Genomic DNA, 15,464 nt, shown 5'->3' on the forward strand with positions numbered 1-15,464 from the left:
AAATCCCCATTTCAGGTAACTTTGCAGATGGCAGTATAAAATCTCAGCAATTGTATTAATACACATTTGGTCAGAGTATGTAGTAAAAGCAGAGGTCTGGGAATTAGGAGATGTGGATTCTATTTTAGTTCTGGTTCTTCTGCTTAGTACGTCTGTGACCGTCTTTGGGCCCTAAGTTTTTTAGTGTATACATTAAAGGTAAAATTAGAAATACTTTAATTTTGTTATTGAGAAAATAAATCAGTACGTTTGTTATAGAATACATATGAACTCACAGAGCAAAATCATCTAAATCTTATTTCTCAGAGATACCCATTGTCCATATTTTGATATATACACTTTTTCCTATGGGTTTAAATTTCCCTGGTTGGTGGACTTTAAGGCAGTGGGATTTTTATTACCTTTCTACTACAGTGTACTAAGACTAAATACCATTTTTTTCCTCCTCAGAAATGATGACCGGGAAATTTTACTGGAGTGTCAGAAAAGAGGGCCATCATTTAAAACATTTGCATATTTAGCCGCCAAGTTGGATAAAAATCCAAATCAGGTAACTACCCAATTTTTACATCTCTATTGGTTCACAGATGTTATTACTCTAAATACTTAAAATTTAGGCCGGGTGTGGTGGCTCCCACCTATAATCCCAGCACAGCCAAGGCGAGAGGATCCCTTGAAGCCAGGAGTTCGAGACCATCCGGGCAACATGGTAAGACCTCTGCCTCTACAGAAAAATTTTTAAAAATTAGTGGGTGCTGTCGTGTGCACCTGTGGTCTCAGCTACTCGAGAGGCTGAGGAGGGAGGATCGCTTGAGCCCAGGAGTTCAAGGCCAACGTAGTGAGACCATGTCTCTACAAAAACCAAAAAAGTTAGTAGGGCATGGTGACATGCACCTGTAGTCCTAGCTACTCAGGAGGCTGAGGCAAATGGATCGCTTGAGCCCAGGAGGTTGAGGCTGCAGTGAGCTGTGATCATGCCACTGCACAGCAGCCTGAGACAGAGTGAGACCCTGTTTCAGACAGACAAAGTAAATAAATAAATGTTTAGATTGAATTTTTTTTTTAAATTAAAGTTAGTTTCACTCAGTTTTTTCTTGTTTGTTTTTTTGTTTTTGTTTTTTTTTGAGACAGTCTCACTTTGTTGACCCTGCTGGAATCCAATGGCGTGATCTTGACTCACTGCAACCACCACCTCCTGGGTTCAAGTGATTCTTGTGCTTCAGCCACCCAAGTAGCTGGGATTACAGGTGTGTGCCACTACACCCAGCTAATTTTTTGTATTTTTAGTAGATTACTGGAGAGACAGAGTTTTGCTGTGTTGGCCAGGCTGGTCTTGAACTCTGGGCCTCTTATGATCTGCTAACCTCAGCCTCCCAAAGTGCTGGGATTACTGGTGTGAAAAAAATGTTTTAAGAAATGGAGTCTCATTATGCTGCCCAGGCTAGATTTGAACTCTTGAGCTGGCTTACATTTACTTTTTGAGTGTTAGAATATGTAGATATTTATTAGCCAGCCTCTTTAAAAGTATGACTCAGTGTAGGATTGTTAAAAACTTGGTAACTGTGGAAGAAGTATGACTGGGACAATCCTGATTGTTTTGTAAACTGATGTTTGCTTAAGAAATATTAATGCTTGTAATCCCAGCACTTTGGGAGGCCGAACTGGGAGGATTGCTTGGGCCCAGGTTACAGTAAGCTATGCTCTTCACACTGTACACTCCAGCCTGGGTGACAGAGCTAGACTCTGTCTCTTAAAAAAAAAAAAAAAAAAAGACCGGGCGTGGTGGTTCACACCTGTAATCCCAGCACTTTGGGAGGCTGAGGCAGGTGGACCACCTGAGGTCGCGAGTTCAAGACCAGCCTGACCAACACGGAGAAACCCCATCTCTACTAAAAATACAAAAAAGTTAGCTGGGCGTGGTGGCATATGCCTGTAATCCCAGCTCCTCGGGAGGCTAAGGCAGGAGAATCACTTGAACCTGGGAGGCGGAGGTTGCAGTGAGCCAAGATCGCGCCATTGTCCAACCTGGGCAACAAGAGTGAAACTCCATCTCAAAAAAAAAAAAGTTCAGTATTGAAAAATTAACTAATAATCACCTTTAGTATGAAGATTTTTTTCTTTTTTGAAATGGAGTTTCGCTGTTGTTGCCCAGGCTGGAGTGCAATGGCGTGAACTTGGCTCACTGCAACCTCTGCCTCCTGGGTTCAAGCGATTCTTCTGCCTTAGCCTCCCGAGTAGCTGGGATTACAGGCATGCACCACCACGCCTGGCTAATTTTGTATTTTTAGTAGAGACGGGGTTTCTCCATGTTGGTCAGGCTGGTGTCAAACTCCTGACCTCAGATGATCCGCCTGCCTCGGCCTCCCAAAGTGCTGGGATTACAGGCATGAGCCACCGCACCCGGCCATGAAGATATTTTTCTAAACATTACTTTACCTCTTTGTTATTGAAGGTGACTTTTTCTGTCTTTAGCTGTCTTATGAAAGTATTCTTCAAAGATGAGAAAAGATTACGAGGTATTTATAATTAACACTCATTTTTAAATTTTCAGGTCTCAGAAAGATTCCAGCAGCTAATGAAGCTCTTTGAAAAGTCAAAATGCAGGTAGTTAATGGTTACACTACAGGAGACTACTAAAATAAATGTTTGACACTGTAGTTGTGCAGTTAATGGCCTGTTAGTCATTGAAGATGTGAATAGTGGGTGAGAGACATCCAGTTGAGTTCCTGCTTCAGTCACAGGTTGGAGGATGGTTGCTCGAGCAGGCATCTAAGGTGACCTCATCCACAGGGACGTGCTCAGAGTGAAGCCTGCTGCAGTTCAGATCAGCATGGCATCTCTCCTCAACCTTCTGATTGCTGATGAGCCTAAGGTGGGGGGAAATCCATTTGATTAATAATAAAGTTTTTATAGATAAATATAAAATCAAACGTTCTTGAATAGCAGTATGTGGTTCATAAGCAGTGAAGTCTGTGTAGTGATGGTAATTTAATATTTCTCACATTTTTAATTAGTGCTAATTAAAGTACAAAACATAAAGTCTATCGTCATCTAAATTGATGACATGATTTACCATATTAAATTGTTAATGTTCACAGACATGTTTCCTCAGTTTTTGTTTTTGTACTTGTCGTACAAGTCATTCTTGTACAATACAGGTTTATTAGAGCAATAATATTTAAATTAGCAGCAGAAGGCTGGGCGTGGTGGGACCCTCCTATAGTCCCAGCTACTCGAGAGGCTGAGGCAAGAGGATCGCTTGAGCCTAGAAATCTGAGGCTAGGATACTAGGATTGTGCCTGTGAATAACCAATACACTCCAACCTGGGCAATATAGTGAGACCCAGTCTCTAAAACCTAAGTAAGTAAATAAATTACCAGCAGGTTTTTTCTCTAAGATCTCAGCCAATTGCTTAAATATTTTGGATTTTTATGTAAGCAAAATTTTAAAGATATTTAATGTATCACAATATTTTTAATTGATTTGCTGTCCTAATTATTTGAATGCAAAACATGCAATTTTAAATGAAGTTTGAATTAAATCTGAATAGAAACTATATTTGGACATACAGAGCCAGGCACAGTGGCATGCCTGTAATCCCAGCACTTTGGGAGGCCGAGGTGGGCGGATCACTTGAGGCCAGGAGTTCTATACCAGCCTGGCCAACATGGTAAAACCCCGTCTCTACAAAAAATACAAAAATTAGCTAGGCATGGTGGCACCTTTCTGTAATCCCAGCTACTTGGGAGTCTGAGGCATGAGAATCGCTTGAACCTGGGAGGCAGAGGTTGCAGTGAGCCAAGATTGCACCACTACACTCCAGCCTGAAAGACAGAGTGAGACTCTGCCTTCACAGAAAGAAAAGAAAAAAGAAAAAAAAAAAAACTAGATTTGGACATGGAGCACAGTGCTAGTGAGATCTTCAAAATTGTGTAGTAGTTTACTATGATGTTAAATTTCTTTTTTTGTTTGTTTGTTTTGAGACAGTCTCACTCTGTTGCCCAGGCTGGAGTGCAGTGGCATGGTCGCAGCTCACTGCAACCTCTGCCTCTCGGGTTCAAGTGATTATAATGTTAAATTTCTCTTTGTATAATTCAGAATGTGGCCGGGTGCAGTGGCTCATGCCTGTAATCTGAGCACTTTGGGAGGCTAAGGTGGGTGGATCACCTGAGTTCAGGATTTCGAGACTAGCCCGGCCAACATGACGATACTTCTCTCTACCAAAATTACAAAAATTAGCTGGGCATGGTGGAACATGCCTGTAATCCCACCTACTGGGAGCCTGAGGCAAGAGAATCACTTGAACAAAACACGCACACAACAGAATGTAAGCTTAAATAATGGGGAATTTGGAGAAGAAGCTTATTCTAAAGAACGTTTTTTAAAAAAAGCTTATTCTAAAGAACTGGGCAACAGTGGCTTGATTATCTTTTAGATTAACTGTGCTTTTTAAGATTTTTGCTGCCTTTAAGAAATTAAATCAAGTTTCTTTTTTTTTACCTTAATGTTACGATTCTCTTGTGAAGAGAATGTAAATTCTTTTAAATAGAGATGGGGTTTCGCTGTGTTGCCCAGGCTGGTCTCGAACTCCTGGACTCAAGCGATCCATCTGCTTTGGCCTCCCAAAGTGCTGGGATTACAGGCATAAGCTACTGCATCTGGCCAAAAATCTTAAACCATTTAATGAATTTGATATTTGAGATTTTCTTTGCTTGCAGGATAGCACATATTGTGTGTTATTTTATTGGTAGCTTACCTCTTAACTGATTTTTTTCCCCACAAGTACTATAGTCTTATTAAATTTTTATCAATATCAAAGTATAATGATAGTTACCAAACTGATTGCAAAAGCTAGTTTTTTTTTAAATTTTGAGACCAATTGGAAGATGAGAAAGCTAGTTTATTGAACACCAATATTGTCTAAATGGAGCTCATTTAAGGTAACATATTATGACATAGTCCTATCAGAAAAATAGAATAATAACTTTAGCATTTTCTTACATTACAGATAAGTTGCTGAATTCCTGGGACTCTTAATTGATATTGCATACTACACAGAAGCTTCAAATTCCTCATGTTTTAAATGAGCACTAGAGGGAGGTTTATCACCTTTTTGATTACCAGATGATAATCTACATTTGTAATTACTCAGTGACTCTAATTTCACATCAGCATGTTCAGCTTGTTCTAGTCATCACTCTGATTTGCTTATCTGTTTTTGGTCAAAATATTTATTTTTAAACATATTAGAACTTATAAAAATGAAAGCAACAGTGATGTATTGAAATCTTAGTTTTGATATTTTAAAGAAATGACTTTGTAGATTAAAAAAATAGTTTTGTAGCATTTTAAACTTAGTGACTATTTAGTTCAAGTGTTCATCCATTTTTTATTTGCTTTTATAATTGCCTCTCCTTGTTTTGGTATATTGTAAAATAATTTAAATAATGTATTTATAAATATGTATAATGATGATGTAAAATACTGTGTGTATATGTATGTATGTGTGTTTCTGTGTATGCACACACATAAAATGGCTTTACCTAGCCAAGGATTTTTTTTATCTGTATAAAACTTTTTGTATAAAGTTTGCTTTCAATAACAGTTATGTATAATAAAACCATGTAAAGTTTTGTCGTATTTTGATTGCAATGTTTTACTTTTATTGTTTTTAGGTAATAATTTAAAAAATCAGAAAGGTAAAAGTCCCAGGGAACATAGGGAGCAATTTTGAAGTGGTTCCTGGTGGGGGTGTGGCTGGCTGAATGACTCTGAGTAGGTTATTTGAGAAAACTGATTGCTGTTGTCTGCCTTCTCACAGCAAGTACCGGAATGGTGAGCCGTATCTCTGCTGCAGTTGTCCTCACAGATAAAATCAGAGTAGCACAATAGCTTTTTGGGTGAAGATTTGGAGAAAACAGGTGTAAGGATTGATTAGCTTGGGCATTACTTCTTCACCCCTCTGCCTTCAGACTCACAGAAATTCTCAGTTAATAATCTAGGCCCTAGAATCTAGGAAGTGCCTCTCGTCATTGCCATTTTTCTCAGGGTGTTCAAAGGAAGAAGCCATGTCCTAAAGGATTACATATTGAAATAAATAGCAGTGATATTTTTGTGCTAGGGCTCTCCAGCATGGGGCTTGTCCCTTCCCTGTCTTTGAACCTTTAATACCGACTAGAGGGTTGGCCATCAGTCCTTCTCCAGTGCATACTCTCACACAGAAGATCTCATACCACCAGGTAAGTGAGTTCACAAACAGTATGACTGAAAGATACTACTGGATTACATAAGACTTTCAGAATCTAAAATGAAACTAATAAACATTAAAAGATGTTAGCAACGTGATACAAGAAATAATAAAACATTTAAAATAAATAACAATAAATGGAGTAAAAGTAGGATACAGGCCAGGCGCAGTGGCTCATGCCTGTAATCCCAGCACTTTGGGAGGCCGAAGCAGGTGGATCACGAGGTCTGGAGTTCAAGACCAGCCTGGCCAAGATGGTGTAACCGTTTCTCTACTAAAAATACCAAAATTAGCTGGGCATGGTGGTGGGTGCCTGTATTCCTAGCTACTCAGGAGGCTGAGGCAGAGAATTGCCTGAACCTGGGAGGTGGAGGTTGCAGTGAGCCGAGGTCACGCCACTGCACTCCAGCCTGGGAGACAGAGCAAGACTGTCTCAAAAATAAAATCAAATTAAAACTAAAATGAAAAATAGGATAGATACAGATGCAGAATAAATTAGTTGGAAAATCAGGCTGAGAAACCCCCAAAAGGAAGCAAAAATAATAATAATAACATAGGAAATACAAAAGTGGATTTAAGCAAGATGGAAGCCAGAAGCAGGTGTGCCAACATTCAGGTAAGAGGCCTAGAAGGAGGAAAAAAATATAGATTGAAAGGGCCATAGGGCGCCAAATGAGAGACACTGAAATTTAAAAGTATCAAGATAATGAGAAAAATCTAAGCTTTTAGAGTAAATGTATAAAGGAACAAGAATAAGATCAACTTCAGTCTTCTCAACAATACTGGGTGCAGGAAAGTAATGTATTTAAGGTACTGGACTTAAAGTTTTAATCTAAATTGTCATTCAAATGTGAGTATAATAAAAACATTAAGATTTACCAAAGATCTCTATCCAAAAGAAGTCACTGTATCAGAAAAACACCTACACACATTTATTGCAGCACAATTCACAGTTGTAAAGACAGAATAAACCTGAGTGTCCATCAATGAGTGGATAAAGAGAATGTGGTACACATATATCATGGAGTGCTACTCAGCCACACAAAAAGAATAAAATAATGTATTTTGCAGCAACTTGTATGGAACTGGAGGCTGTTGTTCTAAATGAAGTAACTCAGGAATTGAAAACCAGATAACATTCAGGTACAGTGGCTCACGCCTGTAATCCCAGCACTTTGGGAGGGTGAGGTGGGCAGATCACCTGAGGTCAGGAGTTTGAGACCAGCCTGGCCAACGTGGCAAAACCCTGTCTCTACTAAAAATGCAAAAATTAGCCGGGCATGGTGGCAGGCGCCTGTAATCCCAGCTACTCGGCGGCTGAGGCAGGGAGAATTACCTGAACCCGGGAGGCGCAGATTGCAGTGAGCCAAGATAGTGCCACTGCACTCTAGCCTGGGCAACAAAGTGAGACTCCATACCAAAAAACAAAAACAAAAAACCCAGATACCCCTTTTTGCTTCCACTGCCACCATGGCACTCATGAAAAAGCTTGTGGCAAACCAGAGCAGAAAAAAGAAAGAATCGGGTTCTGAAGTTTACTCTTTTTTTTTTTTTTTTGAGACGGAGTCTCGCTGTGTCGCCCAGGCTGGAGTGCAGTGGCACAATCTCGGCTCACTGCAAGCTCCGCCTCCCGGGTTCACGCCATTCTCCCGCTTCAGCCTCCGAGTAGCTGGGACTACAGGCGCCCACCACCACGCCCGGCTAGTTTTTTGTATTTTTAGTAGAGACGGGGTTTCACCATGTTAGCCAGGATGGTCTCGATCTCCTGACCTCGTGATCCACCCGCCTCGGCCTCCCAAAGTGCTGGGATTACAGGCTTGAGCCACTGCGCCCGGCCTGAAGTTTACTCTTAATTGCACCTGCTGTAGAAGATGGAAACATGGATGCTGCTAACTTTGAGCAGTTTTTGCAAGAGGCGATCAAAGTGAATGGAAAAGCTGGGAATCTAGGTGGAGGGGTTGTGACCATGGAACGGACCAAGAGCAAGATCACCATGACTTCTGAGGCGACTTTTTCCTAAAGGTATTTGAAATATCTCACAAAAAAATATATATATATTTGAAGAAGAATAATCTGTGTGATTGGTTGCATGTAGTTGCTAATAGCGAAGAAAGTTATGAATTATGTTACTTCCAAATTAGCCAGGACAAACAGGAGGAGGAAGATGAGGGATTAAAATTCGTTTATCTGGAATTTTTTGTATGAGTTCGTGAATAAAACTTGGGAACCAGAGGAAAAAAAAAAGCCAGATACCACATGTTCTTGCTTATAAATGGGTATGCAAAGGCATACAGAGTAGTATAATGGACATTGGAGACCCAGAAGGTGGAACAGGGAGGGGATGAAAAACTGCATATTGAATACAATGTTTGTGACTTGGGTGACTGGTGCACTAAAATCCTAGACTTCAGCACTATGCAGTTCATCCATGTAACTGAAAACCACTTGTACTTCAAAAGCTACTGGAAAATTTTTTTTAAAAATGAAAAAAGATTTGCCGGGCTACGTGCGGTGGCTCACGCCTGTAATCCCGGTACTTTGGGAGGCTGAGGCAGGCAGATCACTCGGTCAAGAGATCAAGACCAACCTGGCTGACATGGCGAAACCCTGTCTCTACTAAAAATACAAAAATTAACTGGGTGTGGTGGCGCACGCCTGTAATCCCAGCTACTCGGGAGGCTGAGGCAGGAGAATTGCTTGAACCCAGGAGGCAGAGGTTGCAGTGAGCCAAGATCGGGCCACTGCACTGCAGCCTGATGACAGAGTGAGACTCTATCTCAAGAAAAGAAAAAGATTTGCCAATGATTCACATTGAAAAAGTTTGGAAAAACATACTCAACAAAAAGTCCAGAAGATATTACAAAAGCTATGGGGATAACAGTGTTCAGATACCTTGGTAACATGTGTATAGGGGGAGAAAGAATTTTTTAGAAAGCAATAAACCAGAATTATAATTTTAGACAGTAACAACATAATGGCAAGTAGAGGAGATCAAGAAAGCATACAAGTGTTACAGTTCTTGCCTTGTTAGAAAGAAGGTATTGACATAAAAATGTCAAACTTAAAATTGAGGTATGGCATTCACATAGAAAAGTACATGAAAGAAATAGAGTTTTCACCAAGTGAACACTTGTGTAACAGCACCCGGAACAAGAATTAGAACATTACCAGCCCTTCAGAGTGCCCCCCATTCCTAGTAATAGTCCTTCCTTCTCCCTACGGACAAACATTATCAGAACACTATTTCTGATTTATATTATCATAGATTAGTTTTGCTTGTCTTTGAACTTCCAAATGAAATTATAACTGTAGATACTATTTGGCTTATTTCATTAATCAGTATGTGAGGTTCATGCCTGTGTTGAGTATAGCAATAGTAAATTCTTTCTCACTGCTGTATATATTTCAGTTGAACCACAATTTATCTATCCTACTGTCGTAGACATTTGTGTTCTAGTTCCGAACTGTTAGAAATAATGCCATTGGCCGGGCGCAGTGGCTCATGCCTGTAATTCCAGCACTTTGGGAGGCCAAGGCGGGCAGATCACGAGGTCAGGAGATCGAGACCATCCTGGCTAACACGGTGAAACCCTGTCTCTACTAAAAATACAAAAACGAAAAATTAGCTGGGCATGGTGGTGTGCGCCTGTAGTCCCAGCTACTCGGGAGGCTGAGGCAGGAGAATTGCTTGAGATGGACTTTCACTCTTGTGGCCCAGAATGGAGTACAATGGCGTGATCTCAGCTCACTGCAAACACCACCTCCTGGGTTCAACTGATTCTCCTGCCTCAGCCTCCCAAGTAGCTGGGATTACAGGCACCTGCCACCACACCTGGCTAATTTTTTTTGTATTTTTAGCAGAGACGGGGTTTCTCCATGTTGGCCAGGCTGGTCTCAAACTCCTGACCTCAGGTGATCCTCCCACCTCAGACTCCCAAAGTGCTGGGATTACAGGCATGAGCCACTGCACCCAGACTTTTTTTTGTATTTTTAGTAGAGACGGTGTTTCACCATGTTATCCAGGCTGGTCTCGAACTCCTGGCCTCAAGTGATCCACCCACCTTGGCCTCCCAAAGCACTGAGATTATAGGCATGAGCCACCATGTCTTCCCTATTTTATTTTATTATTTATTTATTTATTTACTTTCTTTTTTGAGACAAGGTCTCACTTTGTTGCCCAGGCTAGAGTGCAATGGTGCAGTCATTGGTCACTGCAGCCTCGACCTCTTGGGCTCAAGTGGTCCTTTCACCTCAGCCTCCCAAGTATCTGGGACTGCAGGCGCACACCACTATACCCAGCTAATTTTTGTATATTTTGTAGAGACAAGGTTTTGCGGTGTTGCCCAGGTTGGTCTCGAACTCCTGAGCTGAAGCAATCCCCCTCCTAGCCTCCCAAAGTGTTGGGATTACAGGTGTGAGCCACCGTGCCCAGCCTACCACTTTTTATTTAACCATTCAGTGGACTTTTGGGTTGTTTCCACGTTGAAGCTACTCTGGAGTATTATAAACACAGGTATTCATATTTGGGCACCTGCTTTCTTTCTTTTTTTTTTTTTTTTTTTTTGAGATCTAGAGTCTCTGTCTAGAAATCTGGCTGGAGTGCAGTGGCCGATCTCAGCTCACTGCAGCTCCGGCCCCGCTTATGCCCATTCTCCTGCCTCTAGCCTCTGAGTTGGACTACAGGCGCCCGCCACCTCGCCCGGCTAGTTTTTTTTTTTGTATTTTTAGTTGAGACGGGGTTTCACCGTGTTAGCCAGGATGGTCTCGATCTCCTGACCTCGTGATCCGCCCGTCTCGGCCTCCCAAAGTGCTGGGATTACAGGCTTGAGCCACCGCGCCCGGCCTCCTGCTTTCTTTTATTTACTCATTTATTTAATGTATTTTTCCTTTTTACCAGCTTCTACATCAAGAACACAAAGCTTGGCAGCGTGCACTGGCTCATGCCTGTAATCCCAGCACTTCGGGAGGCCAAGGCAGGATGATCGCTTGAACCCAGGAGTTCAAGACCAGCCTGGGCAACATAGTGGGAATCTGTCCTACAAAAAAAAAAAAAAAAAAATTAGCCAGACGTGGTGGTGCCAGTGTGTGGTGGCACACTCCTGTGGTCCCAGCTACTCAGGAGGTTGAAGTGGGAGGATTGTTTGGGCTTGGGAAGTCAAGGCTCCAGTGAGCCATGATTGTGCCAGTGCACTCCAGCCTGGGAGAGAGTGTGAGACCCTGTCTCAGAAAAAAAAAAAGGAAAAAATGTGTACTGTTTATCAGCTTACAAAAGTTTCTTTCTAGGCTGGGCGCGGTGGCTCACGCCTGTAATGCCAGCACTTTGGGAGGCCAAGGCAGATGCGTCACTTGAGGTCAGGAGTTCGAGACCAGCCTGACCAACATGGTGAAACCCTGTCTCTACTAAAAATACAAAAATTAGCTGGGCATGGTGGCACACACCTGTAATCCCAGCTCCTTGGGAGGCTGAGGCTGGAGAATCGCTTGAACCTGGGAGGCAGAGGTTGCAGTGAGCTGAAATTGTACCACTGTACTCTAGCTTGGGTGACAGAGTGAGATTCCATATCAAAAAAAAAGAAAAAAAAATTTCCTCCTTTATTTATTTTCTCCTTTATTAAGTGTGGTAAAATAAATCATCAAAAAAATTAAATCTTGCAGTTTCAGAATAAACTTAACTTTATTTTTATTTCATTTTTTCTTAAAACTCCTTGTCAACACAATAAACCCAACTTTAAAGTATTAATATATTATATCCTTTTTAAATATATTGTTGGATTTAGTTTACTATACTAATGTTTGTTTAGGATATTCTGTTGTTTTTTTGTGTGTGAGATTGGCTTATGTTTTTTTCTTTCTTAATGTCTTGTAAGGTTTTGGTATCCAAGTTATTATGCTAACTTCATAAAATGAATTGGAATGTGTTCCCTCTTTTTAAATTCTTGAAAAGTTACGTGAGCATAAGCCCATTGCTGAGGTTCTCCTGTGAAATCTGTTTCTTGAACAGAAAATGTATACAATGCCATAATGGTGAATAAGTATTCCGTTTGGCTGTGCTTGTGGTGCTGACAAAAGCATTAAGGTCAGGGAGGTAAATCCGTGCTGAAGAATATGTCTCTCCTAATGAGAACAAATTACATTCCCCTCCATGGATAAGGTCAGTCTGATGTAAGAAACCTGCTAGTAGGTAGGTGGCTAGTCCATATTGGGACTTAACTTTGACTTTGTTCTTGACATATTAAGCCCTCCACAATGGAGGCACCCAGGTCAGTTTTGGTGAGTCAAAGTCCATGTCGCTGAGCCCATCGCCTTCTTTCTCACCACCATGGTGATTTTGTATATGGGTCCATTGAGCAAACACTGGGTTTGCAAGGGAAAGACAAGACTGACATCCCCAGAATGTATTATGTTGTTCATCTCATTGAGATTCTCTTCTACAGTAGGTGTCTTTGGTGAACACTGACATAAAACACAAATGTCTTTACATTTTGTCTCTAATCCTAGAAGCCCCTTCACGATACCTTTTTCTTAGACCTTGTCACATTTTGTTTTTTCCAAGTCTTAAACCATCCAGCCAAACCTTTAACCACTTCCCTTGAATATACATCTTATGTCTGGCCCTCTCCCACTCCAGTTGAAGAAGACAATCATACATGCTGCTCAAAGTTTTACCCCCCAAGAGAATTTCCCTTCATCATTGTCTCCTGGTTAGCGTTGTAACATTGCAGCAGTCTATTTCTGGCCTTTGCTGGTACATCAGTCAGAAACATCTGGAAATAGGCCCAAATATTTTTTCTCCTCCTCAGTTAACTGGTCATAAGGAACTTCACCTGAGGCTCTAGGTGTTGACTGAGTGAGAAAAGAAGCAGGTACAGTATTGGGTATCAGAGCAGTCTGCTTATGTAACTAATACACCTTCCAGATCTGCTTCAGTCTGATGTTGTATATAACATTTACACTTATTGACGTATTGCTGCTGTGTGTGCCCAACCTTATGGTGGCATGGGTCAGATAATACCCACTTCATTCTGGATATCTCAGGTCACCTGGTCACTTTATGTACCATGGTCAGGCATTCAGTCTCTAACAGCGCATAGCTATGCTCCAGAACGCTGAAGCTCTGCACTGTGATTCTTTTATTGAGGCTTGCTAGAGCCTCCATGTGACATATTGTATTAGTCAGTTCTCATGCTGCTGATAAAGATATACCCAAGACTGGGTAATTTATAAAGAAAAAGAGGTTTAGTGGACTCACAGTTCCATATGACTGGGGAGGCCTCACAACCATGGTGGCAGGCAAGAGAGTTTGTGCAGGGGAACTCCCATTTATAACACCATTATATCTCATGAGACTTATTAAGTACCACGAGAACACTATGTGGGAAACCATCCCATGATTAAATTATCTCCACATGGCCCCACCCTTGACACCTGGGGATTATTACAATACAAGGTGAGATTTGTGTGGGGACACAGTCAAACCATATCACATATTTATTAGCTAAAGTTTCTTTGAGTTCATCGAATTTGCTGGGATTTTGCACACTCTTGCACTGCAGCCTGAACTTACTGCAGAGCTTTTTCTTTCTCTGTTTCTCAGTAAAACTCACAGCCTTACAGGTTACTCATTTAATGGACCAGAGTAGCATATCAAATGACCTCCATAATTCACAAAGGCTTATCAAGCCTTGCACCTTTTTTTTTTTTTGTATGGTGTTGGTGATAGTGGTAGTTGCAGTGCAAGGGATAGAAACTACTTTCACTTGGGGAGGACTGGATCTCTAGAAACTTTGCTGAAGTGGCAGGTCCCTTAATTTTTGTGGGGCTTGTATTCTACCCTGTGGCCTGCATTTGTCTTCTTACTAAAACATCTACGGTACTTTTCTCTTGCTCATCAGGTCTAATCAGCATTAGTTATCAATGTAGTAACCCAGTATGGTATTCCGGAAGATATCAAGATCATCTAGACCTCTGTGGTCTAGATTATGGCAGCGAACAGGAAAATTGATGTAGCCCTCAGGCAAGATGGTGAAAGATGTATTGTTGACCCTGCCAGATAAAAGCAAATTGTTGGAGGTTGGCAGCATACATTTTAACACTCGAGGGCCTTATAAAAATCAAGAAAGGAGCCATTCTCAGATGTCAGGCCTGCTCAGCTCATGGAAGCTTAGAATTAAAAAAAAAAACAAACATATATATATATTTCATAAAAATATGTATTTCTATAAACAACATACAGAATTATTTGAGAGTTTTAAACTTATGAGAGTATTCCAATGTATGTATTGTTCTGTGATTTCCTTTATTCACTCAGATTTTTTTTTTTTTCCAAATGGAGTTTTGCTCTTGTTGCCCAGGCTAGAGTGTGTGCGATCTGGGCTCACTGCAACCTCCACCTCCCAGGTTCAACCAATTCTCCTGCCTCAACCTCCCAAGTAGCTGGGATTACAGACATGTGCCACCACGCCTGGCTAATTTTTTAAAATTTTTAGTAGAGATGGGGGTTCACCATGTTGGTCAGGCTGGTCTTGAACTCCTGACCTCGGGCGATCCACCCGCCTTGGCCTCCCAAATTGCTGGGATTACAGGTGTGAGCTACTGTGCCCAGTCACTAAGAATATTTTTGAAATTTATGTTAAGACAGTTCATTCACTTTGTTCTTTTTTAAGGCAAATGACTTCTGTTAATATTTGCAAATCGATATAGAGAAAAAGTATTTGCCATGTGAATGGCTGCATACTGTGTAACAAGACTAATTAGATTTCTTCCATTAAAGATACCACATCTGGAGCAGTAACTGCAATTGGAGTCAGTGCATGATTAAGGTGATAATTTTCTAAGATCTATTATTCTTTTTCTGTACAAAGGATGAGATAGGTAGTACCATGCTGCACCTTTAGTGTCTTTTTTTTTTTGAGACAGGGTCTCACTCTGTTGCCCAGGCCCCAGGCTGGAGTGCAATGGTGTGACCTTGGCTCACTGCAACCTCTGCTTCCCAGGTTCAAGCAATTTTCGTGTCTCAGCCAACCCAAGTAGCTGGAATTATAGGCATGTGCCACCACACGTGGCTATGTTTTGTATTTTTAGTAGAGATGGGTTTCACCATGTTGCCCAGGCTCGTCTCGAACTCCTGGCCTTGAGTGATCCACCTGACTCAGCCTTCCAAAGTGCTGGCCCTTTGAAAGGGGCCACTGTGCTTGGCCCCTTTCAAGACTTTAATGG

General features: G+C 41.3%; 1 protein-coding gene and 1 pseudogene across 13 annotated transcripts in view; both read left to right on the forward strand.

The window, feature by feature from the left end:
• Positions 1–5,641, forward strand: part of CASP8AP2 (caspase 8 associated protein 2) — a 46,727-nt gene extending 41,086 nt beyond the window's left edge. For 8 of the 13 annotated variants that reach the window (XR_004184351.1, XR_004184353.1, XR_004184356.1 and 5 more), the window contains 3 exons: positions 451–550; positions 2,552–2,872; positions 5,010–5,641. Coding sequence is in view for 5 of the 13 variants with exons in the window: in XM_021937600.2 (XP_021793292.2) it covers positions 451–550; positions 2,552–2,604; positions 5,010–5,013 (157 nt within the window). In the remaining 8 variants the exon portion in view is untranslated. The remainder of the gene's footprint in view (positions 1–450; positions 551–2,551; positions 2,873–5,009) is intronic. The other 5 variants (XM_021937600.2, XM_021937610.2, XM_021937608.2 and 2 more) reach the window with 2 other exon arrangements.
• Positions 5,642–7,603: 1,962 nt separating this feature from the next.
• On the forward strand, positions 7,604–8,795 carry LOC110743100 (annotated as a pseudogene).
• The last annotated feature ends 6,669 nt before the right edge of the window (positions 8,796–15,464 follow it).

This window comes from Papio anubis, chromosome 6, assembly GCF_008728515.1.
Source record: "Papio anubis isolate 15944 chromosome 6, Panubis1.0, whole genome shotgun sequence".
NCBI lineage: Eukaryota > Metazoa > Chordata > Mammalia > Primates > Cercopithecidae > Papio > Papio anubis.